This window comes from Vombatus ursinus, unplaced genomic scaffold (assembly GCF_900497805.2).
Source record: "Vombatus ursinus unplaced genomic scaffold, bare-nosed wombat genome assembly UNPS02014816.1, whole genome shotgun sequence".
NCBI lineage: Eukaryota > Metazoa > Chordata > Mammalia > Diprotodontia > Vombatidae > Vombatus > Vombatus ursinus.
The window spans coordinates 8,502,231-8,528,829 of record NW_020954594.1 but is presented as its reverse complement, the minus strand read 5'-3'; the positions used below and the strand labels follow the sequence as shown (position 1 = coordinate 8,528,829).

General features: G+C 38.2%; 1 protein-coding gene across 1 annotated transcript in view; it reads left to right on the top strand.

Annotated features, from left to right (window-relative positions):
* KIF5C (kinesin family member 5C) overlaps positions 1-26,599 on the top strand; it is a 206,568-nt gene that overhangs the window by 106,102 nt on the left and 73,867 nt on the right. The window contains exons 5-11 of the mRNA XM_027835641.1: positions 2,193-2,241; positions 2,709-2,764; positions 3,626-3,713; positions 5,528-5,652; positions 8,434-8,538; positions 9,114-9,262; positions 24,615-24,763. Coding sequence (XP_027691442.1) covers positions 2,193-2,241; positions 2,709-2,764; positions 3,626-3,713; positions 5,528-5,652; positions 8,434-8,538; positions 9,114-9,262; positions 24,615-24,763 — 721 coding nt within the window. The remainder of the gene's footprint in view (positions 1-2,192; positions 2,242-2,708; positions 2,765-3,625; positions 3,714-5,527; positions 5,653-8,433; positions 8,539-9,113; positions 9,263-24,614; positions 24,764-26,599) is intronic.

Below are 26,599 nucleotides of genomic sequence, written 5' to 3'. Positions count from 1 at the left end.
AAGTTAATTAAAACTAACAAATGAGTAGACTTGAACTTAGAAATCTAAACACAATCCCAATTAATGAAGTTGTTAGTTATCTCTAGTTTGATCTTAATCTAGAATACATTTTCTGTGTTAACCATGAAAATAAGGCCATATACCCAGAATGCTAAAGACACACCAGAAAAAGCCTAATGGAGTTGGCAAAACGTCTGAATTAAAAAGAACATATTCAACCTCTCCTCATTACTCCATTGTTTGACTTTCATGGGAATCTTTGACTGAATGTGAGTGATAGAGAGAGGAAAGAGAAAAGAGAGATAAATATTCTGGGGAAGAGAGAAATTATTGTAGGTAGAAAGAGGATCCATTAAGATCTCTAGTCTGACTCCCTTATTTGACAGATACAGAATCTAAGGCCCAGTGATTAGTCCAAGGTCACACAGATGGTTGATGCAGAACCAGGATGACAACCCTTGTCTTCTGATACCTAGTCACATGTTCTTTCCAATAGAACATATTACCTTCTAACCCCAGCTGGATCTTCCAAGTCTAGTCACCACAACCTATGCCAAGTCTCTTTCATTTCACTCCCTATACCTTCCCCAAACTAACATTGATCACTTCACGTAGATACTCAGTGACTAATCTTTTAGGACTACTACTGGTCTCTTGGCATTGTGATCTGGGGCAAAGAGCATTGATAAATTAAGCAAGCAAGCATTTATTAAATGTTTACTATGTGCCAGACATTGTGTTAAGCCCTGGTGTTTCGGAAAAACAAAACAAAACAAACAGTTCTGCCCTCAAGAAAGTTATGTTCTAGAGTGGTAGACAACTTGAATATCAATAAGTATATAAAAGATAAGTATAGAGTAAATGGAAAGTAACTTTAGAGAAGAAAGCAAAAAAAGACTTGGAAGGTAGGATGAGACCAAATTGTGAAGAGCTTTAAGTGCAACAAATTTGTTTATATTTGATCCTAAAGGTAACAGGGAACCCTTGGAATTTATTGAGTAGAGGGTTAACATAGTCAAACATATACCTTAGGAAAAAAGTGTACAGTGGTTTGGAGGCTAGACTAGGTGAGGAGATTCTTGAGGCAGGGAGACCTAGTGGAAGACTATTACAGTAATCCAGTTGAGTGATATGGAGGACCAGAGATGGGGTGATTGTTGTGTGAATGAAGGGAAAGGAATGAAGAGAAGCTGTGGAGGTAAAAATGATAAAATTTGGAAATTTATTGGATATATGTATGTCGAATGAGCATGAGGAGTTGAGGATTATATAGAACTTTTAAATTTGAGTGACTGGAACAGTTTTAGTCCTTGTCACAGTAATAGAAAAGTTCAGAAGAGGACCAGGTTTGGAAGAAAAGATAAAAGGGTTCCATTTTAGACTTGATGAGTTTGAACTGCCTGTGGGACATTTAGTTGGAAATTTCTAATAGGATTGGAGTTAAAGAGATAGGGCTGAATACATAGATCTGAGAATCATTAGCATAGACATGACAATTGAACCGATGAGAGGTGATGATAATACTCCAAGTGATAGAATATAGAGAGAAGAGAAAAAAGGGTCCAGGACAGAGCTTATAAAAGGATGCCCACAATTAGTGTGGCTGTGACACAGATTAAGGTCCAGTAAATAAGTTTGAAGAGGAGTGGTCAGACTAGTCACAAGAGAAACAATAGAGGAGCAGTGTCATGAAAACCAGAAAGGAAAGGGTATTGAAAGTACTGTCTTAACCACGAGTGCCCAAGATTGGTAAGATAATCAACATTTAACATGAGATCAATCTACTTCATTTCCCAAACTGAATTTTTAGCAGGTTCTACTGATTTCTAAAAACTATTTGCAAGAATGTTTTATATTATGTCTATGTCTATGCCCAGAAATACGTTCTCAAGTATACAAAGTTTGGTTCCATTAGCATGCATTTTGCTAACATGGAATACAAATATGAAATACAAACGTTTAGGGGAGTTGTGATGCTGAAGGTAATAAAAGGGTCAGTATATAATCAGGTAATGGATCAATGGAGAAAATGGGTAGGTTTAGAAAAAAGAGAACTAGTTCAATCTGGTTAAGATCCTTTTCTCTAGTACCCCTACCATTCTTTAGATAACAGTCTTTTAAAAAGTAAGCTAATGGCATTTTTGAGATGTGAAGTTTTATTTCCATACCAAACTCCATTTGTTTTGAAATAGGTTTCCTATTTTGAGATCTACTTGGACAAAATAAGAGACTTACTTGATGGTGAGTAATCTGAATGAATATCCTTTACTTGCATTGTAACTAGAGAAGAAGGAAGGTAAAACAGTCTGGAGATATTAAGCGGAATAATTCAAATTTGCAGCCAAATATCTCATTTAGGAATTTAGGTACTGTGGGTTTTTTTTAAGGTTACTTTGTTTCTTTCTGCCTTAAGTTACTGTGAGTGATGTCTGAAAGAAACTTGGAGACGCCAAAACCAGAGGTCTTTGATTTTATTAAAGAACAAACCTCACATGTGTTCCTCAAGGCAAGCTACTCTGGCTTGTTACTCTTCATGAACCTTTTAGCAATTTTATCACATCAAAGGTATGATGTTAAAAAGAGATTGAATTTGTTTAGTGTTCTGCTGTACTTGCTTCCAATTCTCCACCTCTTTCCAGCCCCAAATGATGGTTCTTTAATTCTTCTTTTCTTCTTTGCATTGCATGCTGTCATTCTCCTCCTGGTAGTATCCAAGACAAACCTGGCTGTACATGAAGACAAAAACAGAGTCCCATATGTAAAGGTATGAGGAAGACTTCATAGATCTAGATCTGGAAGGGACCTCAGATCCTAATTAGTGCGAAGCCTTCATTTTACGGATAAAGAAACTGAGGTCCAGAACAGCTCAGTGGCTTTCTCAAAGTCACACATTTGATTGGTGATGCAGTCTATTTTTCTGGTCACTGCTAAAACTGTTTATGCACTATTTAAAGCTCCCTAAACATCTTTAAAATATATATGGATTTTAAATTATGCTCTTTATAATTAATATTATTTTTTAAAAATATTAATTTTCTAAATTTTATCTCTTCTTTAGCAATGGGCTTTGCATATAGTTAAAAGCTGTAAATTTGGTCGAATATCTAATAATGACATTTAAGAGAACATTGAAGGGATCGTTTAAGAGAATATTGAAGGGATCAATGTCCTTGGAATGCAATGCAGGCGTGGCTATTGCAGACCAGAAGAATTTCTATATTGCAGTAATATCAACAATGAATGTATCCCATAACTTGAGTTTGTCTGGTTAAATTTGAGTTGGTAGTTAAAAAGTTTCCGTGTGATAGATGAAAAAGAAAAACCTGCTGCTTTTATGCACCCTACCTATTTAATTTTCTTCTTTTGATTTCCTGTCCCTCTGCCTTTGAGTTAGTTGTACCCAAACATCTAGTAAATATAGATGTTTCTATGATGGTTTATTCTTTGCTGAAGGATTGCTCAGACTTCTCTCTTAATGTAGAAAGTTGGCACTAGGCAAGGAGAGGAAGTTGTGTGAACCATAGTGTTGCCTTACTGAATTACCTGTCCTCAAGAAGATGATATGGGAAAGTATTTGGACATTTTAGATAAAAACCTTGTCAAACCTGGATCAACTCTCTTCTAGGGGTGCACAGAACGATTTGTCTCAAGCCCTGAAGAAGTCATGGATGTCATCGATGAAGGAAAAGCAAATCGCCATGTGGCTGTGACAAGTAAGTAGTAAGGATTCTATTTTAAAAGTGTCCCTCAATTTCCTCATGTAGCCAGGGTAGGAGTTCCTCCCTGACTGACAAAGTTGTTTCCAGATTCAAATGAGGTCAAAATGATGGTGGCCCACATTTACACTGTGCTTGACAGTTTACAAAGGCTTTGCATGCATTATTTCTTTGGTTACTGTGACAATCCAGTGAGATAGATCAGTCAAGTGCCATTCCTTATTGAATGACTTGGAGTTAGTAACAGGATTAGGACTCACACCCAGGCCTTCTGACTCCAATATTTTCTCTAGTAGAGCCAAACTGTCACCACAGCTAGAAAAGCACTTTGAAAAAACATCCAATGATTCATCTATGATATAACTCCACTTTTCTCATCTAGCTTGTTTCAGGCAACTCCATACACCCTTGACTATGGAACTGAGGATATAAGCATTGTATCACTTGTCTAAAATATCAGTACCAATAATGAAGTCAGGTACAATTGGGGAGAAAAAAGAAGACCATGTTAACAGTTAACTACTGTTAAATTAACTGTCTCAAAGTCTGACAACCATAAAGTAATTCCCTGGGATGAAGGTGACTTCCGACCTCCTGTCTAGCAGTCATAACTGCAAGGTCATCTCTTAGTGATGGATGTCATGTTTTAAGAATGCCGTTTATAGTAAGCAAGAGAGTGTCTAGTAGAAGGCAACCAGACTGGTGGAAAGACTGGAAAACATTCCGTATAAGGTCTGAGCAAAGAAAATGGGGTTTTAATCTAAAGAGAAGATAGTGAAGTATCATAGATGTCTCCAAGTATTTGAAAGGTTATCATGTAGAAGAGAGATTAGACTTATTTTGCTTTGCCTTAGAAGGTAGATCTCGGAACAGTCAGGCAGTCAGCTAGCCTCAATGAAATATCTGCTGTGTTCCATGCACTGTGCTAAGCTCTGGGGATACAAAGAAAAGCCAAAACCTGTCCCTGCTCTCAAGGAGCTGACAGTGTAATGAAGGAGACAATGTGTAAACAACCATATACAAACAAGATAAAACGGAGTAAACTGGAAATAATCTGCAGAGGCCAGGTATTGTTGAAGGAGGGCTGGAAAAGGCTTCTTGCAGAAGGTAAGACTTTAGCAGACACTTGACGGAAGCTGGGAGGTACAGATGAGGAGGGAGGGAGTTCTAGGCCAGTGAAAATGCTCTGGAGTTGGGAGATTGGGGTGTCTAATGCAAGGAACAAGAAAGAGGTCAGTGTCACTGGATTGAAGCATACATGGAGGGGAAGACTGGAAAGATAGAAAGGGGTGAGGTTATGAAGGGCTTTAAAAGGTACAAGAGTATTCAAAGGGGAGATTTTATATTTGATCCTCAAGGTATTAGGGAGCTATCGGAGTTTATTGAACTGGACTTTATTGATGGGAGCAGTAGACAAGCAGATGCAGACTGTAATATAAGGGAAAACTTAACTTCTGTTCTGATTTGTGGCTGAGAGAGGTAGCATTACCTCATGGATGGAGCTAGTCTCTAAGGAAAACCTGAGTTCAAGTCCCATCTCTGACATTCACTGGCTGTGTGCCCTAAGCAGGTCATTTAAGCTCTCAGTGCTCCACACAATTCTCTGAGACTAGAAGCTTCAGAGCGATGCCCATCTGCCTTAGTAGAGGGAGTTTTCTAATCAGGGAATCTCTATATTCCTATGAAATCATATTCAATCCTGCCTCACTCATCCATGAAGATGACATCCATTGAGTATTAAACTAGCAAATGGACATATGATTATCTTTGGGCTTTTTGCAGTGCGATGAAATATTTTTTTTTCCTTTTAGACATGAATGAGCACAGCTCTAGGAGTCACAGCATCTTCCTGATCAATATTAAACAAGAAAATGTAGAGACTGAAAAAAAACTCAGTGGAAAGCTTTATCTGGTTGACTTGGCTGGGAGTGAAAAGGTAATTGGTTGTTTCTATTTTTAATTTATTTGCTTCCATGTACAAAATGGTTTGGACTCAGTGCCATCCTAATTCCTGATTTTAAAAAGTTTCCTCAGTCACAGAAGTTAATCCAAGAAGTAACTCAATTTAACCTTTATTTTCTTGTGCCATTTTCTGGTGCAAAGCCCTCCTTTCAATCTTTACAGAAAAAGTACTTGATGGCCTACACTGATTTAAGCTTAATAGGATCTAATGAGAACATTAGAAAACCCTCAGTCTGAAATAAACCTGGAGAAGGAAGCAATAGGAATAAGGGAAAAGCAAACGTGAACTGAAGAGCAAATGGAAGCTGACTACCAGAACAGTGCATGGGAGCATTTTGCTTTAAAAGCAATACAAAAAAATTGTTGCTATCTTTCATTTTAAGATGACATTTATTTCTTCATACATCCCTTAACCTACCAAATGAGCTACCCTTCGTAATGAAGAACAAACAGAAAAAGAAAGCTGTTGGGCAAAACCAACTAAGACATGGACCACGGGTGACACTGTGTGCTGTGTTCAAGACCCATAGTCTTCCATATCCACAGAGGGGGAGGAGAAGAAGTACATTTACATTTCGCTTTTAAAAACTTAATAGCTTGAAACCTTCTTGTTTGTTTGCTGATTTAGTATTGCAAGGCAATGTTTGTACAGAAGCAAGCATGAAAAGAGTGGGCTTTTCCTTATTAGTAATGAAGAAAAAAGTTACTGGGCAGGGACTTATTGATTTTAATTAGATGGGTTGTAGAAATAATGGATCAGTACTACTTTATTCCACTATAATGATTAGCCAAGGAAAAGGGCATGGATACTCAGTAGACTCTTCCTGCGGTATGATCCCATCTACCTGTGGGCTAGCATGCCTTGGGGATATCATGTAGGGACCCTATTGTCCTACCTCTCATTGCCCCCACTTGTACGTTAAGCACAGCTATTTTCTGACAGTCTAATTGAGGAGCCATACAGATGGCTTCTTTCTCACATTAACAGCTCTGATGAGAGATGCTGCTCCTTTGCATGGTGCTGATAATGATTACTGCTAATAATAAACATTTATGATGCATTTGAAATAAGTGCTTCGCCCCAGAGCTTCACTCCTTTATCCCCCTTTGCCTCTAAAAGTGGCCAGGCACGTGTGAAAATCTAATGAGAGGATGTATTTGAAAGAACTTGGGAAAGAACTGTGTAAATGTTACAAGATATCATTAGTGGCAAGAACTTTCTTTCTTAGGAGCATCAGCTACTCTGCTCCCCTCTATCTTCATGCAAAACTACAATGAAACCATTCCAAACAATGACCTCATTTTTATTTTTCAAGTAATATTTTGTTTTTCCCCAATTCCATGTAAAACAGTTTTTAATAATCATTTTTTAAGTTTTGAGTTTCAAATTCTATCTTTCCTTCCTCCCCTGCCCTCTTTCTGAGATGGGTAAGCAATCTGATATAGATTGTACATATACAATCATGTAAAACATTCTATATTAGTCATTTTGTGGAAGAAAACTCGAACCAAAAAAGAGAAAGAAAGTGGAAAAATAGTATACTTCAGTCTGTATTCAGATATCATCAGTTTTTTCTCTGGAGGTAGATAACATTTTTCATCCTGAGTCTTTTGGACTTGTCTTTGATCATTGTATTGCTGAGAATAGCTAAGTCATTCAGAATTGATCATCGTACGTTGTACAGTCTGTATCAGGTCATTTAACTCTTTCCAAGTTTTAATGACCTCGTTTTTGAAGATCTTCCCTGGGAGCCCACTATTTTTTTACATAAAATTTTATTGCTATCTTTTGTCTTTTCGTCATCCACATTTCCCATCCTTCCCCTTATAATAAAAAGAAGTTCTTCTTGATCAAGTTTTTTTAATTGCCATCATATTTGGGGAGTTGATGGTTTGTCACTAAGATCCCAGCTGGTCACAGTCTCTGGAATAATAAGCCATCTTATGTGAACTACAGGTTATCTTTTCTGAAATACTCATTAAAACGCAGCATACTTAGTATGTGCTCCAGGAATAGAAATTGTCTAGTAACCGTTGTGTGGCAATGAGTGTATTCAGCATTGAGGGAGAACTGGACTTTCCTCTCTAAAAGCTTACTAAAAGAAAAAAAAACCCATACAGTGTAATTCTGCTGAACTTGAAATTCCTTTCTCTCTCAAGGCTTTTTCCCCCTGCCTTAGACATTTTTTTCTATTCATTCTTTGTTGTTTGCCGTGAGAAGAAATGGAGAAGGGGAGGGAAAACCTTGAACGCTCTAAGATCGTCTTACAGCTGGAATTTTTGTCCTTATCAATTGCCCAGTTTTCTTAACCTCTTTATTTACAGCAGAGAGTGATGAAAAAAATCCTTCAATCTGGATGCTTTGGGCCCTGAGGGTTGCTGCCTTCCGAGCTGTTGGGGAGTCTGAAGTGCACTAAGTATGTGATGCCCAGTCCCTCAAGAGCCAGCCTCTCCCTGGATGGAGAGAGTACCAGGGGATGTATCCACATGGCTACAACTTGAAGCATTTCAGCAGTTTCCTTTAAAACTAATTGAGGGGAAAATGAAAACAAGCTGCAACAAATCCCTAGTCACACTGAAGAAGTATGGTCTTTTGAAATGGCCTTTATTTTCCTATGGAAAGAAATGAATTCCTTTTATTTTGACTCACGCTCCAGGAGGATGCCTCTTGGCCTTTATGCTAATTTGCTTTCTTTCCCTCCTCTCAAGTCTTTGTTGTCAGATGAGGCTCATTGGTTTTTCTTCTTTCTGGTAGGTCAGCAAAACTGGAGCAGAGGGAGCAGTTCTTGATGAAGCTAAAAATATCAATAAGTCTTTGTCTGCTCTGGGCAACGTGATCTCTGCCTTGGCAGAGGGAACAGTAAGTAATCCTTCCACATGCTATTAAATGGTAATACAAGAAAGGCCTCATGGTAGTTGGCCACACACCTAAGAGATGAATTTGTTTTTCTGTGCTAGGAGGAAACAAAGGGGATATTGGCTGTGAACTCTCTGCCATTATTGCACCATATTTTAGCATCTGTGAATGGTGAATGTTAATTGCTTATGACCACAGTAATAGAATGATCTGGTGAGACTTAGCAGGGACCAAAGACCGGGTCATAGATCACAGATTTAGAACTAGGAGGGACCTGAGAAGCCACTGAGTCCAATACTCCCCCCCAACCCCCAAAAACAGGTGAGGCATAAAGAGGTTAAGCTGACTTACCTAGGGCATATGACTAGTGATTGAATCCAGGTTCTTTTGGCTCCAAGTCCAGTGCCCTATCCACTACACTATGCTAATTGTTTCAAATGAGTTTCAAACTCATTATATCCTATCACTGCCCCTCTTACCTTTGTAGATTTCATAGAATTAGAAGTTTTGGGGAGAATACTGCCCCCCCCCTGAAAAACCATACAAACTAACAATCCCTTTCCCACTTTCTTTCCTAGAAAACTCATGTACCATACCGAGACAGTAAGATGACCCGGATCCTTCAGGATTCTCTCGGAGGGAATTGCAGAACCACCATTGTAATTTGCTGTTCTCCTTCTATTTTCAACGAAGCTGAAACCAAGTCCACACTGATGTTTGGACAAAGGTGGGTCATACTATTTAGTCCAGCATGGAAGAGCGCTGGACATGTACTCCTTTGGTGGTCTCTTTTGACCAAACTCTTCTGGTTCTGAGTCTGCTTTCGGTTTTAGAAACTGGGTTGAGATGAGGAGAGAATAAGAGAAATGAAAAAAAAATTAGGTTTTTAAAAGTGCTGGCAAACTTCCTGCTACTATGTCATCTACAGCAATTTTCCATCTTGGTTTGACTGATCCAATTCTTTAAACATTTTTATTGCTGTGTTTTAGGGATTTTTACATTACCTTCATTCTCATCCCTCCCATGCTCGATGAGCCATCCCTTTAAAAAAATTTTTTAAAGAAGAAATAAAAGCAGTTCAGTGAAATTCACAAGCACATCAACAAAATCTGACTGTGACCCTCATGATATCTCACCTCTGCAAAGAATCAAGTGACATACATTTTTTTCATCTCTTTTTGGGAGATCAATGGTCCTTATCAATTAACATAGCATTTAGTTTCTTTTGTTGTTATTGTTCTTTCCATTTACATTGTTATAATCATCATGTATATTGTTTTCTTGGCTCTCCTTGCTTTATGCTGCATCCATAAATCTTCCATTTACCATTTCTTAGAGTGCAATGATATTTCATTACATCCATGTGCCACGATTTGGTTAGCTTGTTTAGCCCCAGTCGATGGGCACTTGTCTGTTTTTCAGTCTTTTACTACTACAAAAAGTGCTTATGTGGATATTTTGGTACATAAAGAACCCTTCTTTCTCTCTTTGACCTCCTTGGGGGTATAGCTATCAATCAATAACTTTTCCTAGAGTGTTTGTTTTGTTTGGGAGACTCAAATTGGAATGATGGGTAGTAGTAGCCAAAGATTTGGATTTTTTAACTAATCACTGAGACTGTGTCTCTGCTCATGTTTTAGGAGCATATCATTTGTCTTTTTTATCAGGGAATTGAGTTTTGACTGGTCAGAGCATGGGAGCTAAGTTTTCTTAAACTTTGTGACTACTTATCTTCAGATTCTTGGACTCTTTGCAAAGATGTTAATAGAAAGAATGTTTGGAAATGGTCCAGATGGGATGGCAGCCAGGGCTACTGATCTTCACTCTTCTTGCTCCACTATTCCTAGTAGTGAAATGAACAGTAACTTGGGCCCAACCCTAAAACAGGAACAGCAATACGGGAATCTGCCTCCTCACCCCCAAACATGTCCACATTGACACCTTCTTGTTTGTTTGTTTTTATAGATTAATGCCACTATTAGCTCACCACACTCCTCGAGGGCAGGGACTCTCTTTTGCTTTTCCGGGCACTTACTAGGCATTTGATAAATATTTATTGACTGAATATTTAACGCTGATGTCAGATTCCATCATGAATTTCCAGGGGTACTACTAACTAGTCTACCACATCTCAACACTGTATGTATAATAAATACAATAAAACTTTATTTTAAAATGTAAAAACCATTCTTAGCTCACAGACCATACAAGAACAGGTGGTGGACTGGATTTGGTCCATTCAGGCCATAGTTTGTCAACCCCTAATCTAGATTGTTCAGTGTGCTTTCCCCTTCCCTTTATATCTGCTATAGAAGCCTTGGGTGCCAAAATTCTTGGGGGGCTACCAGTTTAAATATAAGCTGAATGTAATCAATGTCTAATGTGAAAAGTACTGGGTTGAGAGTCAGGAAAACTATATCATTCCTACCTGTACTCACAATGCTAAATAATAACAACTAGCATTTGTATAGCACTTTAAGGTTTGCATAACTCTTTACATATATTTCATCAGATCCTCAGAACAACCCTGGGAGGTAAGTTCTATCATTATCCCATTTTACAGATGAGGAAACTGAAGGAGACAGAGATTAAGTGAGTTGCCCGGGCTTACACAGCTTCTAAGTGTCTGAGGCTGGATTTGAACTCTGGTCTTCCTGACTCACTGTGCCATCTAGCTTCCTGGATGATCTTAGGCAAGTGCTAATTCTCTCCATGGCTCAACTATAAAATGGCAACACAACTTTCCCCTCTGTTTTCCTCCCAGTAATATTTTGTAGATTCACGTGATGTTCAGTGTCTGTGAAATGGCAGAGATTGTTGAAGAAAGGAAAAATGGGGAGGTTTGGATGGAGGGAGCAGAAAGAAGTCAAGGAAAAAGAGTAGTGAACATAAGTTATCATAATCTATTATATTATAATATGTGAGGTTATTAGAATCCATTTATTATAATCTATAATCATGGTTAGTATAATCTATTATAATCTATATAGAATGTGAGGTTATTATAATCTATTCAAATTGCATTATAATCTATTATAATCTATAGGTTATATATAATGTGAGGTTATTATAATCTATTTAAATTGCATTAAGCCTCAGCCATTTCCTGAGTCCTTAACAGAACATAAAATTACCCAGTTCCTGCCTTTATAGACCGGTAAAAAAAAATTACATCAAAACATCATGCATCTAATGTACCCTCTTAACCTGATTTTCATCCTGTACTTTCTCCTGAATCACGTTGGTGATTAGCCAAATGCTTGTTTGTGGCATGACAGCGCCTAGTGTTCCCAGCACAGAATCTTAGAGGGTTAAAGGCCTCTTGTAAGATTGCATCTGCCCTGGGGAAAGATGCTATGTTATAGGCACCATCTTGTACCTTTCTCCTTTGCCTATCATTGGGAGGCTCTTGAAAACTTTGATACTCTCTAATGGTACCCTGAATGGAACCAGCACAGAACATATTTGCATTTGAAACACACTTTTCTTTTTAAAGGGCTGATTGCAAAAGCAAAAACATACTGTGCTTACTGCAATCCAGTGTGGCCCTGGGGAATTTGTGTCTATCTTGGTAGTGGTGTAAATACATAATTGTAGCTGCCTGGGTTCTGTCCTGTAAGATTCAGGTGCAAAGTCAAGTAAGTGTTTTCTGCTATGCCTAGTCCATATTTTTTCTTTTTAAACAACATAGAAGAGTGACCAAGTGTGCCAAGTTTCTCTTTACCCTGAACTCTATGACAAGAGTGGCTTTGGAAAAGTCATATTAATTGACAGTATTTCAGGTGTTTTAGCTGAGGGATTAAAGTCAAGAAAGCATTATGCTCTTTGTCCCTCTGAAGAAGTAATGTTGATGTAATTTGAAGTCCTGGGAAATGAAAATAAAACCAATAATTTATTTCACTGTCATATGAAAGTCTATCAGTATACAAACTCATGTCATCTTGGACATGAAACTGACTCCTTGGAAAATTAGGTTAACTGCTGAACATTGATGTAGTTAATTTTGTGTGGAACTGTTGTTAGATTTTTGTCTGGCTTATTTTATATCCTTTGATTATGGAGAATCTAGGCTTTTTATGCTAGCCTTGCCCTTAATTAGTTAATTACTTCTTCAGTTGATCAAATAACCAACATATATCTATTTAGTGCCTATTATGGGTCAGACCAAAATGAAACCGTCCCTGATCTAAAGAAACTTATTTTACACTGAGGGAGACAACATAATTACATGAAAATATATTCAAAATATAGGAATAGAGACTTGGACCTGTGCTTTCTCTGATAATAGAAAACTCCTGAGTATGGAAACTTCCTCTAACAATGTAGGTAATGGTCAGCGTTTTCTCTGCAATTTATCCTCTTACCTAGAGCAGTGGTATCAAATTCAAATCGACATAAGGGCCGCGAAACCATACACAAGCATCCCTGTGGGCTGCTTATTGACTTAGAAAACCACATATTAGTATTGTCTATGTTTTCTTGTATTTTTATTTATTTTGTTAAGTATTTTATTAAATATTTCCCAATTGCATTTTCATGTGGTTCAGGCTGCACTGGGGAATGTTGTGGGCCAACAAGCAGCCTGTGGGCCATGTGTCTGATGCCTTGGAGCACTGAGAAATAAACTGACCCAATGTCACCTAGCCAGTATGTCAGAAGCAGGATTTTATTCCAAGTCTTCCTAGCTTTGAGGCCAGCTTGCTATCCATGGGGCCTGACAGAATCTTTCTGTGAAGTAAATATAATGTGGTAGAGTGGATAGAGAGAACTGGCTTTGGAGTCAGGAAGATTTGGGTTCAAGTCCTGACTATGTGACCCTGAGTCACAGGGGTTATCTTTAGCGCTCTAGACAGCTTTCTCAAATTATTTACTGGCAGAGAAGGACCCGACCTGCATGAGTAGAAGGGATTTTATCATATGGGAGTTCCAAATGCCAGTAAAATCACAAGTCTGCTCCCTAATCTATATGCAAAATTAATACAAGATAATTTCAATCAGTGAGGTTTAGGAAAGCCTTAAGGTAGCAATCGAACTGAGCTTTGAAAGAAGCAAGGGAGGAGATGACTTCTAGTCATAAAGATAGCCTGAGCTAAGGCACTGAGACAGAGATTGAATGGGATAGATAAGGAACAATAGTAAAAAACCCTTTTGGCCGCATGTGTGAAAAGATGTACTAAGTCTGGAAAGGTAGATAGGAGTCAGTTTGTAAAAGATTTTAAATGCCAAATATAGTATTTTGTATTTAATGCAATAGGGAGTCAGGGGAGTTTTTTGAGCAAAGAAGTGACATGGTCAGAATTTTGTTTTAGGAATATCACTTTGGTAACCATGTTGAGGATGTGTTGGAAAAGGGCAAGGCTTGAGGCAGGGAAATCAATTAGGACACTTGCCCTAGTCTCAGCGAGAGATGATAAGGGCTTGAATTAGGGTGGTGGCTGTGTGACTGAAGGTAGGGAGTTAGATGTGAGAGATATTGTGGAGGGAGAATCAACAAAACTTGTCAGCTTATTGGATATGTGGAGTAAGGGAGTCAAGGATCACTCCAAGGTTGATAACATGGGTACTTGGAAAGAGGAGGGAAGGTACCTTGGAAAGAGAGAAATTAGAAAAATGGGTGTATTGGTGGAGAAAAGGTCATGAGTTCTGTTTTGGACGTGTTGAATTTGAAATACCTATGGAATATCAAGTCCAAAATGTCTAGCAGATGATGATGTGGGGACTAGGATTTAGGAGAGACTAAGGCTAGCTAAATATCTCTGGGAATCATCTAAATAAGGATGATCTTTGAAACCATGGGAGCTAATGAGGAGAGAGAGAGGGAAGAGAAGAGAGCAGAGGAGAGGAAGGAAGGGGAGTTGGGAGGGGAGGGGAGGGGAGGGGAAAATAGATAAGTGGGACCAAAGCAGAACCCATAGTAAAAAAATAAGAAGTGAATGACTATCAACAAAGGAAATTGAAGAACAATCAGACAAAGAGGAAGAGATCCAGGAGAGAGCAGTGTTGCAAAAGCCTGGAGAGAAGAGAGTACTTAGGAGAAAGGTGGGCAACAATGTCACATGCTTTAGAGAAACCAAGAAGCGCAAGGATTAAAAGAAATACCCAAAGGATTTGGAAATTCAGAAATCACTTGTAGCTAATGATTTCTTCAAGGTTACCTAACCTCTATGGGAAGTGTAGCTAATAGCTGCTGTGATAAGTAACTTCAGAGTATCTGTAATCAACCAGTAAATCAGCAGGTATTGGTTAAGCATGTACCAAGCACTGTAAAGAATAGATTTAGTGCTTGGCGATTAAGGAAATTAATTGCTCTTATTTTGGAGGGAAGATACCAGGAAGATTTCAGATTTGGTTTAACAAAAGCTTCATCTGAAGTTGTCTGCAGGAAGGGTGATACAAGGGTCTAGCTTTGAAGTTTCCGATGTGGCCCTTGAAGCAATTGTGGAGAAAAAAGGGGATATTATAAATTCTGCAGTTGCTTAATTAAAAGTGATATGATGTTTATTTAAAGAAAGGTTCTTAAACTTATTTTGTGTCGGGTACCTCTTTGGCAGTCTGGTGAAACCCATGGATTCCTTTTGATTATAATGTTTTTAAATGTGTAAAATAATATAGAATCATGAAGGAAATCAGAAGTTAGTGAAAATAGAAAGGTAAGTTTTTCTTATACAAGTTCATGAATTTCCCAAAATAGATCAATTAACTCCTTGGGGTTCTTTAGACACAAGATTAAGAAACCCTGATTAAAGAGACAATGAAGGTTAGTTACTTTTGTTCAGTATAACACACTGTTTTACTTTAAAATTATGATGCCCCTTTTTATTACTCTCCTGAATTTTATCCTATTTTTTTTAATCCTGTTGGCCACCTTTGTCCTACTGTGTGTTGTTAGGAATGCATCACCATCATCATCATTGTCATCATAGCTAGCATTTACATAGTGCTTTAGGGTTTGCACATGCTTTACCAATAAAATCTCATTTTATGCTTTGGGAGGTAGGTACTATTATCCCCATTTACAGATAAGGAAACTGAGGCAGATGGCAATTAAGCGACTTGCCTATGGTCACTCAGCTAGGAAGTGTCTTAGGTAGCATTTGAACTCAGATCCCTCTGACTCCATGTTCAGCATTCTGACCACTAAGCCACCTAGCTGCCTTTAAGAGGTAAATGACATGGTTCCTGCCACCACCAGTACTACCACTACCACTACCACTACTGCTACTACAGGATGATGATGATGATGACTACTATTACTGCTACTATCACCACCACCTTTATCACTACTGCCACTGTCACTACCATTACTACTTTTACCACCACCACTTCCAACACTATTACCACCACCAATACTACTACTTCCACCATCACTTTCACCACCACCACTACCACTATTACTTCTATCACCACTACCATGACCACCACCACCACCATGACTACTACTACTACTACTACTACTACTACTACTACTACTACTACTACTACTACTACTACTACTACTACTACTACATTTCCCAGTGATTCTATATGGTTGTGAACCATGGAACACCACTGTCTCAAAAGAATCAAAATTTCTGTTTGCCTAAAAGACACCTGAAAAAAATGCACACAGTGAAGATGCATGGTAGATATAAAAATAGGCTACAATGTATTGGCAGTAGTGACTGGCATATGACAAGAGGTATCATAGATATTGAGAATGTATGTAACTGGAAAATGAAATTATCTTGTAGTAAGAGCAGGAAAACAGACAGACAGACCAATGCTGTACTGTTACCCATTAAATATTATCTGGTTACTGGCAACCAATTACTTTCAACAGCATCTGGGAAGGGCTTGAATATTGGGTTTAGAGTCAGAGCATCTGGGTTCAAATGATGCCTCTGGTGTTTACTATCTGTAAGATCTCTGGAAAGTGATTTAATCTCTCTGGGCTTCAATTTCTTTATCTGTAAAATGAGGAAGTAGACTAGATGACTTCTGAGGTTACTTTGAACTTGAAATATGTGATCTTATGCCTTAAGAAAGGTCCCTACCAAATTGAGTAGATCTTCTGGGGAGGATTTACAAAAAACACATGGAAAGGCTTACATGTGAGTTACCATGAAAAGATGGGGAGGAATTGTGATATGGCCCTGAATTTGGATTCAGAGGACCCGAGTTCAAATTCCAGCTCTGCCAGTTACTTGAGCATGTAAAGACACCTTTCTCTGCCTCAGTTTCCTCATCAGCAGAATGAGAGAGTTGGAATAGATCATATCTGAGGTTCCTTCTAGCTCTCAACCTGTCTTCCTTTGAAATAGCACACTGATGAGATCACTTAGGGCATTTGTATTCCTGGCTGTACCATGTGGTTCCGTTTAAAATAGTTGCCTTGTATATGCATCTAAAACAGAGGACAATTGCTGAGAAGACAATCTCAAATTAAGTTTGTGGTTCAGACTACATCTGTCTCTTCACAAACATAGAAAAATATACACACATACACACACACACCATTGTAAAAGTCTGAGGGCAACTTAGTACTTAGTGATATAATTTCCATTTAAATGGTTTTTACTCTGTCAGCTTTTTACTTCCTAATCTTAAATTAGTCTTCTAAAGTATTTCTTAGAACTACTCTAAAAAGATATTCATGAGTCAAAAAAAAAATAAGCCAAATTGACTGATTGTATTAGAAGCTTTTTAAAGGTTCTTTTACTTTTTGGGTGGTAATTTATGAAGGAAAAGGGAATCCTGGGTTGACAGATGAATCAATTTAGGAAATGGGTGACTCAGCATATCTCTGGAAACAAAAGAGCTTGATTGATCCAGTATGAATAAGATGCACACATCATTTGCATTTTGTCTGTGAAATGAGAAATAGGAAGAGATTTATAGCTTAGAGAAAGTCATTTCTTTTCTCCTCCTCCTATGCATTTTTAAAAAGCTGTGTTGAAGAAAACGTAGGCTAATGACAGCTGGCCAATAGCCAACTCACCTCCCAATGGATGTGTGATTATCATTAAAGAAGATGAATAAGAAACCTCAACACATGTAAGTGAAATAAAAACCTTTGATACCCATTTGACACAAAACAAGAGCAAATACCAATCCGGCTTTGAAGAGCTTCCAAATGGATCACAAGTCAATCAAATTCCCACATGGAGGATGGGTAAGCATAGTGATTGAAGCTCTGAGAACCCTGAATCTTCATTTAAATAAGTTTTTTTAAAGTATCTTTTCCAGAACATTAGAGCTGCTTAAAATACTGCCCTACAGCCTGTATCTTTTGTGGTTAATTTCATCTCCACAGTTATGGTTAATGTTCATTAGTTTCAAGGCTTTATTTAACTTGGGAATAGCTTGCTCACCTTTGGGCAAATAAGATTTATAGTAGGGGCAAGACAGAACTTATTAATTAAATATTCCCTTATCTGAGTTCCCTAGTTCATCCGCTGACATACTACTGACAACAAATAAGGCTGGCCTTAAAAATGTATGGTTGTGGTTTATCCTTTGTTCTCAAAGAAAATCGTGATATAAGGTAGACAACGACATGACTTGCAATTGAATTTGATTTGAGTGAGGGAGGACTGTGCAAAGTCACCAGCCTCACTTTCTCCTCCAGAGTCATCTGGGTCCAGTGGCCAGATATAGATCAGGATGACTGGAGATGGCCCAGGATGCAGTGGGAGACCCTGGCCTTTTTAGGTCTTTCCAGAGTTCTCACTTTGAGTGAGGCAACGCCCATTCAGTAAATAGGCTTGTTTAAGAAGTGAGTCAAGGGATGGCCCGTTTAATAATAATAATTTAAAAAAAATCAAACTGGGAGGGGAAGACCCTTAGGGTTGCTGGCCAAAAGAGAAACAATTACTATTTACATTTACTCTGAGCTGGGAGGGCCCAAAAAATGACCATTAAGTGGTACTAGGGCAGGGACCTATTGTCCAATCAATGAAAGCCAGAGTGAACTGGGTTTAAGGCATTGTCTTTAAGAAAGAAATCTAGCCTTTAAACCCCAAGATAACTAGGTAGGTTTCAGCCATCAAAATTTATCTTCTTTGGGCAGAACACTGTCAGGTAAGGGCATGATATCCCACATAGGCAGAGGGAAAGAGAGGAGAGGACAGGAGAGGATGTATGGAGTCGTGTCATGGAAAATATCGTCCTTGGAGGGGGCCTCAGTGGCATCTTGTTCAATACGTGATGAGCAAGAATCCCCTTCTATGGTATCCTGCCTATGTTTGAAGACCTTTTCTGAGGGGGGGAAAGGGCAGCTAGGTGGTGTAGAAGTCAAGTTTAAATCTGGCCTTAGACACTTACTCTCTGTGTAACTGTAGGCAAGTCACTTAATCCTGTTTGCCTCTGTTTCCTCATCTGTAAAATGAGGTGGAGAAGGAAATGGCAAACTACTCCAGTATCTTTGCCAAGAAAACCCCAAATGGGGTCATGAAGAGTTAGATATGACTGAGACAATTAAACAACAACAACTGAGAAGAAAACTACTACCTCCTAGGGCAACCCATTCCACATTTGGTTAACTCTAATTGTTAGGGAGTGTTTCCTTATGTCAAACCTAAATTTATCTCTTTGCAACTTTTACCTATTGATGGCTCTTAATTCTGTTCTCTGAAGCTAAGCAGAACAAGTATAATATGCACTTAGATTGGTACCTGGCACATAGTAGGTGTTCAATAAATTCTTGTTCATTGTATAATAGCACTTTGAACACTTGAAGACAACTATCCTATTCCCCCTAAGCTTTCTCTTTTCCTTTCCAATATCTCTAGTCTCTTCATCTGATCCTCTTATGGCACAAACTCAAGGCCCTTCACTATCATGGTTGCCCTTCTTTGATAACTTGTCGATTTGTACAACCTCCTAAAATGTGGTGAATAGACATTCTTAGGGTCCAATGCCTGGCCTGGTCCAAGCACAGACTAGATGTCATGGAAGGGATTCAGGTGTTAGGTCAGCTGGGAACTAGATGTCCCTTCCAATGCTAAGCTTCAGTGATTTCTGTGGTTACAATGCTGGATTAGGATATCTTATACCGGATTATGCATTCTCTTGGACATTTGATGAACAGTAATGAAAATGATGGTTAGTTCTTAAAGCTTTGGAGTGGAAGTGCTTTGGAAAAGGATGTGATGCTATTGATACAGTGAAAGGAAAGACCATAACTTTGCTGAAAAGGAAAAGCAGTGGTTATAGTTTTAACTGTAGACTTGTGGGCATTGGGTATCTTCATTATTAAATTTTCATCCTATCTTTCAGAACCACACAGGAAGTCTTGTTCAATATATCCAGTGCCAGGAATCTGTCTTTCTAGCTAATGTAATTACCCGCTTGTCAGTTTGTCTGTTTGCATCATCATAAACTTCTGCTTGGAAAATGCATTGCCATTATCTGTTCCTTTTTATGTATGCCCTACAGTCTGTATCTTCTGTGGTTAATTTCATCTCCCCAGTTGTGGTTAATGTTCATTAGTTTTGAGGTTTTGTTTAACTTGAGAATAGCTTGCTCCCCTTTGGGCAAATAAGATTTATAGTAGGGGCAAGGCAAGAATATATTTGATTTAAGCTGTAGTTAACTCCTTTGAACATAGCACAAACAAAGGAAAGATGCAAAAAAACAGATGCCTCGCTAATTTCACTTGCATGTTTTGGCTCATTTGTGTTAAGAGGATCCTGCTGTTAGGGTCCATAAACTTAAGAACTAATTATACTTCTTTCCCTAAGTAGTTCATCTCAAGGATTTTGTTCATTGCTTGCCATGGCTGTGTAGCTTGGAATGGGACCTTATTGGATAAATTTTGGTGGCTACCAGTTTTGAGTTGAGAGAATGGGTGGATTTTTAAAGTGCTGCCCTGACATCATGAATGTCTCTGACTGGCAATCACCTAATATTGAATTATTCACTTCAAGGATTTATGATTCCAATAGTTGTGGTTATTCCTTCTAGCAACTTATTGTTTCCTAGTGGATAGATAGTCTTTGTGAATTATGGTGGCTGAAAAAAATCACCACCATCTTATGTCACCAACATAACGAAGGATAATCTCCATGCCACAGTGAGATATTATATAGTAGGCCTCTAGGATGGTGGGTTTAATTATCATTACAGTTGCTATTCATAGGATCATAGATTTGAGCTGAAAGGGACCTTGGAGGTCATCAATTACATCCCCTTCCTTTTGCACATTAAGGAACTGAGACTCAGAGAGGTTAAATGTCTTGTTCAATGTCAAAGAAGTAGTAAAGTAGAAGATTCCACCACCAAAATCCTTTTCTGGTGGGTGAACTGAGGAGAGAAGTATCATTATTCATATTTTATAGATTAAGAAACTAACATTCATAATAGACATGTTCTGGGAAAGATAAGAAAAATTTTAAAAAGTGTAATCTCCTTTTAATTGCACCAGGCAGCTCTTCACTTAAAGGAACTTTATGGAGAAAACTTTTTTGTTCAGTGAAAAATTACTCTTTTATAAATGCTGGATTTTTTTTTCTGTCTTGATATGATAGGTTTTCTTATCTTAGGGCCACCTGTAATTGTCACTTTCACAAGAACAAACAGGTATTTTGGCACAATGAAAAGAGTTCTAAAGAGTGCTTTTCTAGAGGCAGAAGAATTGGTAATGGTCCTGGCCTTGTGTATGACATTGGGGTAAATCCTTTTCCCCTTCTTGGCCTCATTTTCCTCATCTATAAAATAAGAGGTTTAGACTAGATGATCATTGGGGTTCCTTCTAACCTTGATATTTTGAGATGATTTCTAAAGTCCCTTTCGGTTCTTGACTGTCTATGATTCACTCTGAGTAAGTAAGAAAGAGTACAATGAGTCTTGGGTTCCATTGCTATTTATCTTCCAAGGAAAAGTGGGTTGATAAAACTTTTCTTTCTTATTTTAAAGGCTCTCTTAGGCCATTAAATTTTTTTTAGTTCCAAATTCTCTCCCTCCCTCCACCCCTCTCCCCACCAATTAAGAAGGCATGAAATATGATACCCATTATATACCTGAAGTCATGCAAAAACATTTCCATATTAGCCATCTTGGGGGGAGAGTGGGTGAAGGAAGAAAAATGAAAAAGGTGAAAAAAATACACTTCAATTTGCACTCAGAATTTATCTGTTCTCTCTCTGGAATATTATCTCTCTGGATAATATTTTTCATTATGAGTCCTTTGGAGTTATTATGGATCATTATATTTATCAGAGTCTTTCCCAGTTGGTCATTGTTACAATACTGCTGTTAATGTGTGCAATATTTTCTTAGCTCTACTCACTACACTTTACATCAGCTCATATAAATCTTCACAGGCTTTTCTGAAACCATCCCCTTTGTCATTTCTTACAGCACTATAGTATTCCATCACATTTATATACCACAACTGATTCAGCCATTTTCCAATTGATGGGCATTCCCTCAGTTTCCAATTCTTTGCCACCACGAAAAGAGCTGCTATAAACATTTTTTTGTACATATGGGTTCTCTTTTAGGCCACTTTTGGACAGAGAGTATCTGTTCAATTTTAAATCTACTCTAAGCACAGCAATTAGATAATCCCCCTTTGTGACTCCAACATTCTAGTGTCAGGAAAGTTTTATGTCTGATTTAAATCCCACTTAAGCCATTTTTTTCCATGTCCTACCTTTAGTGGATAAAGAGGAAACTGTTGTATACTGTATGGAGCTGACAGATGTCTAGGAGAGAAAAATGAGGCTCGTTTTCCCACCATGTTGGATTCTAAATGCTTGTGAAAGACTTAATTATTCTCTTCATAACTAGAAGAATATTCAGAAGGGGACTGGTTACTATAGCAATAAGCTAGACTAGTTTACACAATTAATAGTTTTTCTTAAGGGCTCCATCCTATGCTTGTTCGTAATAATTACTCACACTCATGATCATAATTCCCTGGCAGTGTGGTGTAATGGATAGAGTGCCAGACTTGGACTCCAGAAAACCTGGATTCAAATTCTGCCTCAGATAACTGCTAGCTGGCTGACCTTGAGCAATTTACCTAGCTTTTCTGAACTTCAGTTTCCTCATCTGTAAAATGGGTACAATAGTAGCCCTCACTTCATAGGGCTTTGAGGATACACAAAAGAGCTTTGTACCAAGTGACTATAAAAAGCACCAAATAAATAGAATTATTATTATTATGGTGCCTTTTAAGGTCATAAAATTCATCAAGGGGGATACTTGTGCTTTGAAGAGTAATATTGAAAACTCATCCTTCAGCATCCACCAGCCTTTACCTGTTGGTTATTTTTGACTCTCTAACTTAAGATACCAGCAGCGCTTAGTTCAGTGTATTTGTGTCTGCAAAGCATTTATAAAGCTGCTTGAATTTCCTGCACACAAAGTGATATAAAATTCCAAAGAACTTTGAAATAATAATAAAATTGCTGTTATTATGAGACATTAGAGTTGAAGGTCTTTGGGAGACTATGGTCTGGAGCCACAGAGAGCTCAAGAAAGGTATACCAATTCTTAAGCTGTGTCTCACAATTCTTCTCTTGCCAGTTAGGTTATTTAGTTGTCTACACTGGAAATTAATTTTTAGCATGACAGGCTTACACCATTGCTGAATGTTACTGGGTTTATTTTACTAGACCCAGAATCACGTCAAAAATGTCACTTGATGACAGCAGTAATTAACCAGACTTACATACCAGATAGCTCATGTTTTAACATCCCTGACAAAGAAACACTGTTTGAAAAGATCAAACCTGTAGCAAACATGTGTAATTTAGACAAAACTTTTCCTTGAAAGGAAGGTCCCTTAAAGCATGAATCCTAAAAACGGAATTATGTTGTTTTTTTGATGAATTATGGCTTTTCCTTTTTTAACATAAAGCTATGGCTGTTCAAGGGCTAATTATATTAATATATATACACATATTCATAAGCTAATCTTTACATGTGTATATGTAATTAGTCCATAAATATATATGTGTATAAATGCATATATGTGTTATCAGTCTTAGGTCTTTTTTTCTTCTTTTGGTTTGTTTAGCCCAAGCTTCACTGTCTTCTCCCTGACCAGCTGTCTCCTTCAGTCACTATCCATCTACCAGTAATTACAGCTACACAGTCTGTGCCCAGGAGCAATTGCTCCAATTCACTGTACCCTAGGGACGACTTTCTACAGGAAATACACATTTCAAGAAGAAAATCTCTCATGTGGGATTGTTTCCATTTGTGCAGTAGTGAGCTTTCTTCTGTGGTGGTCCCCTTGGATACTGGTCATTCCCATAGCATTTGAATCCTCTTCTGGATTCTCAAATGATTCTTAAGTAGTTCTATTCATTCAGCATTCTACAGCTATTTATTAATTGCCTATTAGATTTTGGAGATGCATTGACAGAAAAGAAATAGTCGCTCGCTGCAAGATGCCTGTATTCTTTTGGGGGTGGGGTTGGGACAGGAAATAACATGTACATATGTAAGTTAAAACAGAATATATAAAAAATAAAACTTTTAGTAATTTTATGGAGAGTGTAATAGCAAACATGATATGACATGATATGACATCTGTCATATCCCCAAAGTCTTAGTACACTGTGCACTAATGTTTTTGGGAAAATTCTGTCTGTCTGTCTGTCTGTCTGTCTGTCTCTCTCTGTGTAATGAGGAAAGTGTTGTTTTTTTAAATTAGTCTGACACTGGTGTGTAGGATGTGTTGAAAGGAGGAAAGTTTCAAGGCTAGAAGAAAGATCAGTAATCCAGACATAAGGTTGATAAAGACCTTGACTAGATGTGGGGGAGTGGAGGAAAGAAAACATCTGAGAGTCATTTTGAAAGAATTGGTAGGGGTTGACAACTGTTTGGATGTGGGAGGCAATGGAAAAGAAGGAGTCACAGATTACTTCAAAGACCTAAGTCTGGGAAAATAGTGGTGTTATTTATATTGCTATTCATTGGGAAGGGGACCTTGCTTGGAAGCTGAATGAAATATGGTGGGGCAGTTTTTATATAACAAAATGTGTTCTCAAATTAGAAGCTTTTGAAATTAAACATGGGAAATCTGGGCTCAATTGTACTGGTGCTTAGGGATTATTCATACACTTTGTGCCTTTTTTCCCCCTTAGAGCCAAGACCATCAAGAATACAGTCTCTGTGAACCTAGAACTAACTGCTGAAGAATGGAAGAAGAAGTATGAGAAAGAAAAAGACAAAAACAAGAGCTTGAAGAATGTTATCCAGCATCTGGAAATGGAACTGAACAGATGGAGAAATGGTAAGAACAGTGACCCAGCAGCTAATGATGCTGGAGTGGGGGTTGGGGGGAGAGGGAGATCGGTGAGTCACTTACCTGTGAACTTTGCCAACCTGAGAGACACCTGAAGAAAAGGAATGGATGTACTTAGCTGAACGTGATAAATAGTTAAACCAATAATTTCCTGTATTTCCCCCTATTCCCTTGCCAGGTCTATAATAATTAAGCATTACCACGTGTCTATGATGTGCCCAGCACTGTGCTAGGGACCAGGGCTGCAAAGTCAAAACAAAATAGTAATGCCTGCAAAAAGCTTACATTCTGTTGGGGGAAACAATGTACATTCGTATATGGAGATTAAAAAAAATCTGTACAAAAAAAAAATCTAAACCAAACACAAGGTAATTGGGGTGTGATGGAGAGTGGGAAATGCTCAATCTGAGCTTTGAAGGGGAGGCTAGGGATCCCAAGGGGAGAGGTAAGGATAGTATGCATTCCTAGTATAGGGGATAAGCCATGGTAAGACACAGATGTGGGGGCTGCATTTTATGTGGGAAGGATAGCAAAGCTGTCAATTTCACCGGACCATAGATAGAGTGGGTGAAGGAGTCTGGAAAGGGGTTGGAGCCAGATCATAATGGACTTTAAATGGTAAAAGATTTTTGTTTGATCTCAGAGGCAACAGGATCAAAGTGCTTCTTGAGCAGGAGAGGGACATGGTCAAAATTTGTGCTTCAGGAATATCATTTTGGCAGCTGTGTGGAATATAGTTGCTATGGAAAAAGAGAGTGACTGGATGCAGGAAAAAATATTAGGGGGCTCTTGCAAAAGTCCAGATGATAGGTATTGAGAGACTGAATTAGTTTAGTGGCCAAGTGTAGAGAAGGAGATGGATACAAGAGATGTTTTGGAAATAGGATTGATAAGATTTGGCAACTTGTTGGAGGCAATGAGGTGACGTAGTAGAGAGAGCACTAGACGTAGAGTCAGGAAGACCTAAGTTCAAATCCAGCTCTAGACACTTACTATCTGAATGGTTCTCACTTAACCTCTGTTTTGCCCAGTTTCCTCATCTGTAAAATGGGAAAATAACAACGCCTCCATCCCAAGGTTGTTTTGAGGATCAAATGAGTTAATCATTGTAAAGCACTTAAACACGGTGCCTAGAACGTAGTAAGTGGTATAGAAATGTTAGCTATTGTTATTTATTACGTAGAGTGGTGGGGGAGAGAAAGAGACTTGAGCCTAGGTCTTCCCAATTTGGGATTATCTCTATTTCACCATAATCATACTTTATTCTGTTTCTCAGAGAATTCAAAAAGAATGAGAATTGAAAAAAACAATTGAATTTGGCAATTAAGTGGTCATTGAAAACATTGGAGAGAATAGTTTCAGTTGAGTGATGAAGTTGTAAGCCTTTCAAAATCCTTATTTTAATAATAATGATAGGAATGCTTATTTTTATATCTAGTATTTCTATAGCACATATTATGTGCCAGGTACCGTGCTAAGCACTTAACAGTTATCTCATTTGATCCTGGGAGAGGTAAGTGCTATTATCAGTACCATTTTCCAGTTGAGAAAACTGAGGCAAACGTGGTTAAGTGCCCAAGGTCACACCAGTAAGTGTCTGAGGCTGAGTTTGAGCTCAGGTTGCTTCCAGGCCCAGCGCTTCTTCCACTGTGCCATATAGCTGCCTCAAGGCCCAGTTGGAATTACCTTCTGTGTGGCCTTCTCCCATCATTCTCAGCTGATATTATACTTTCCCTCTCCACGTATTACCAGAGCATCTTTTTGGATCCCTTCTTACTCCCTACTTGTCACATGTCACATCTCTCAGTAGAACATAATCTCTTT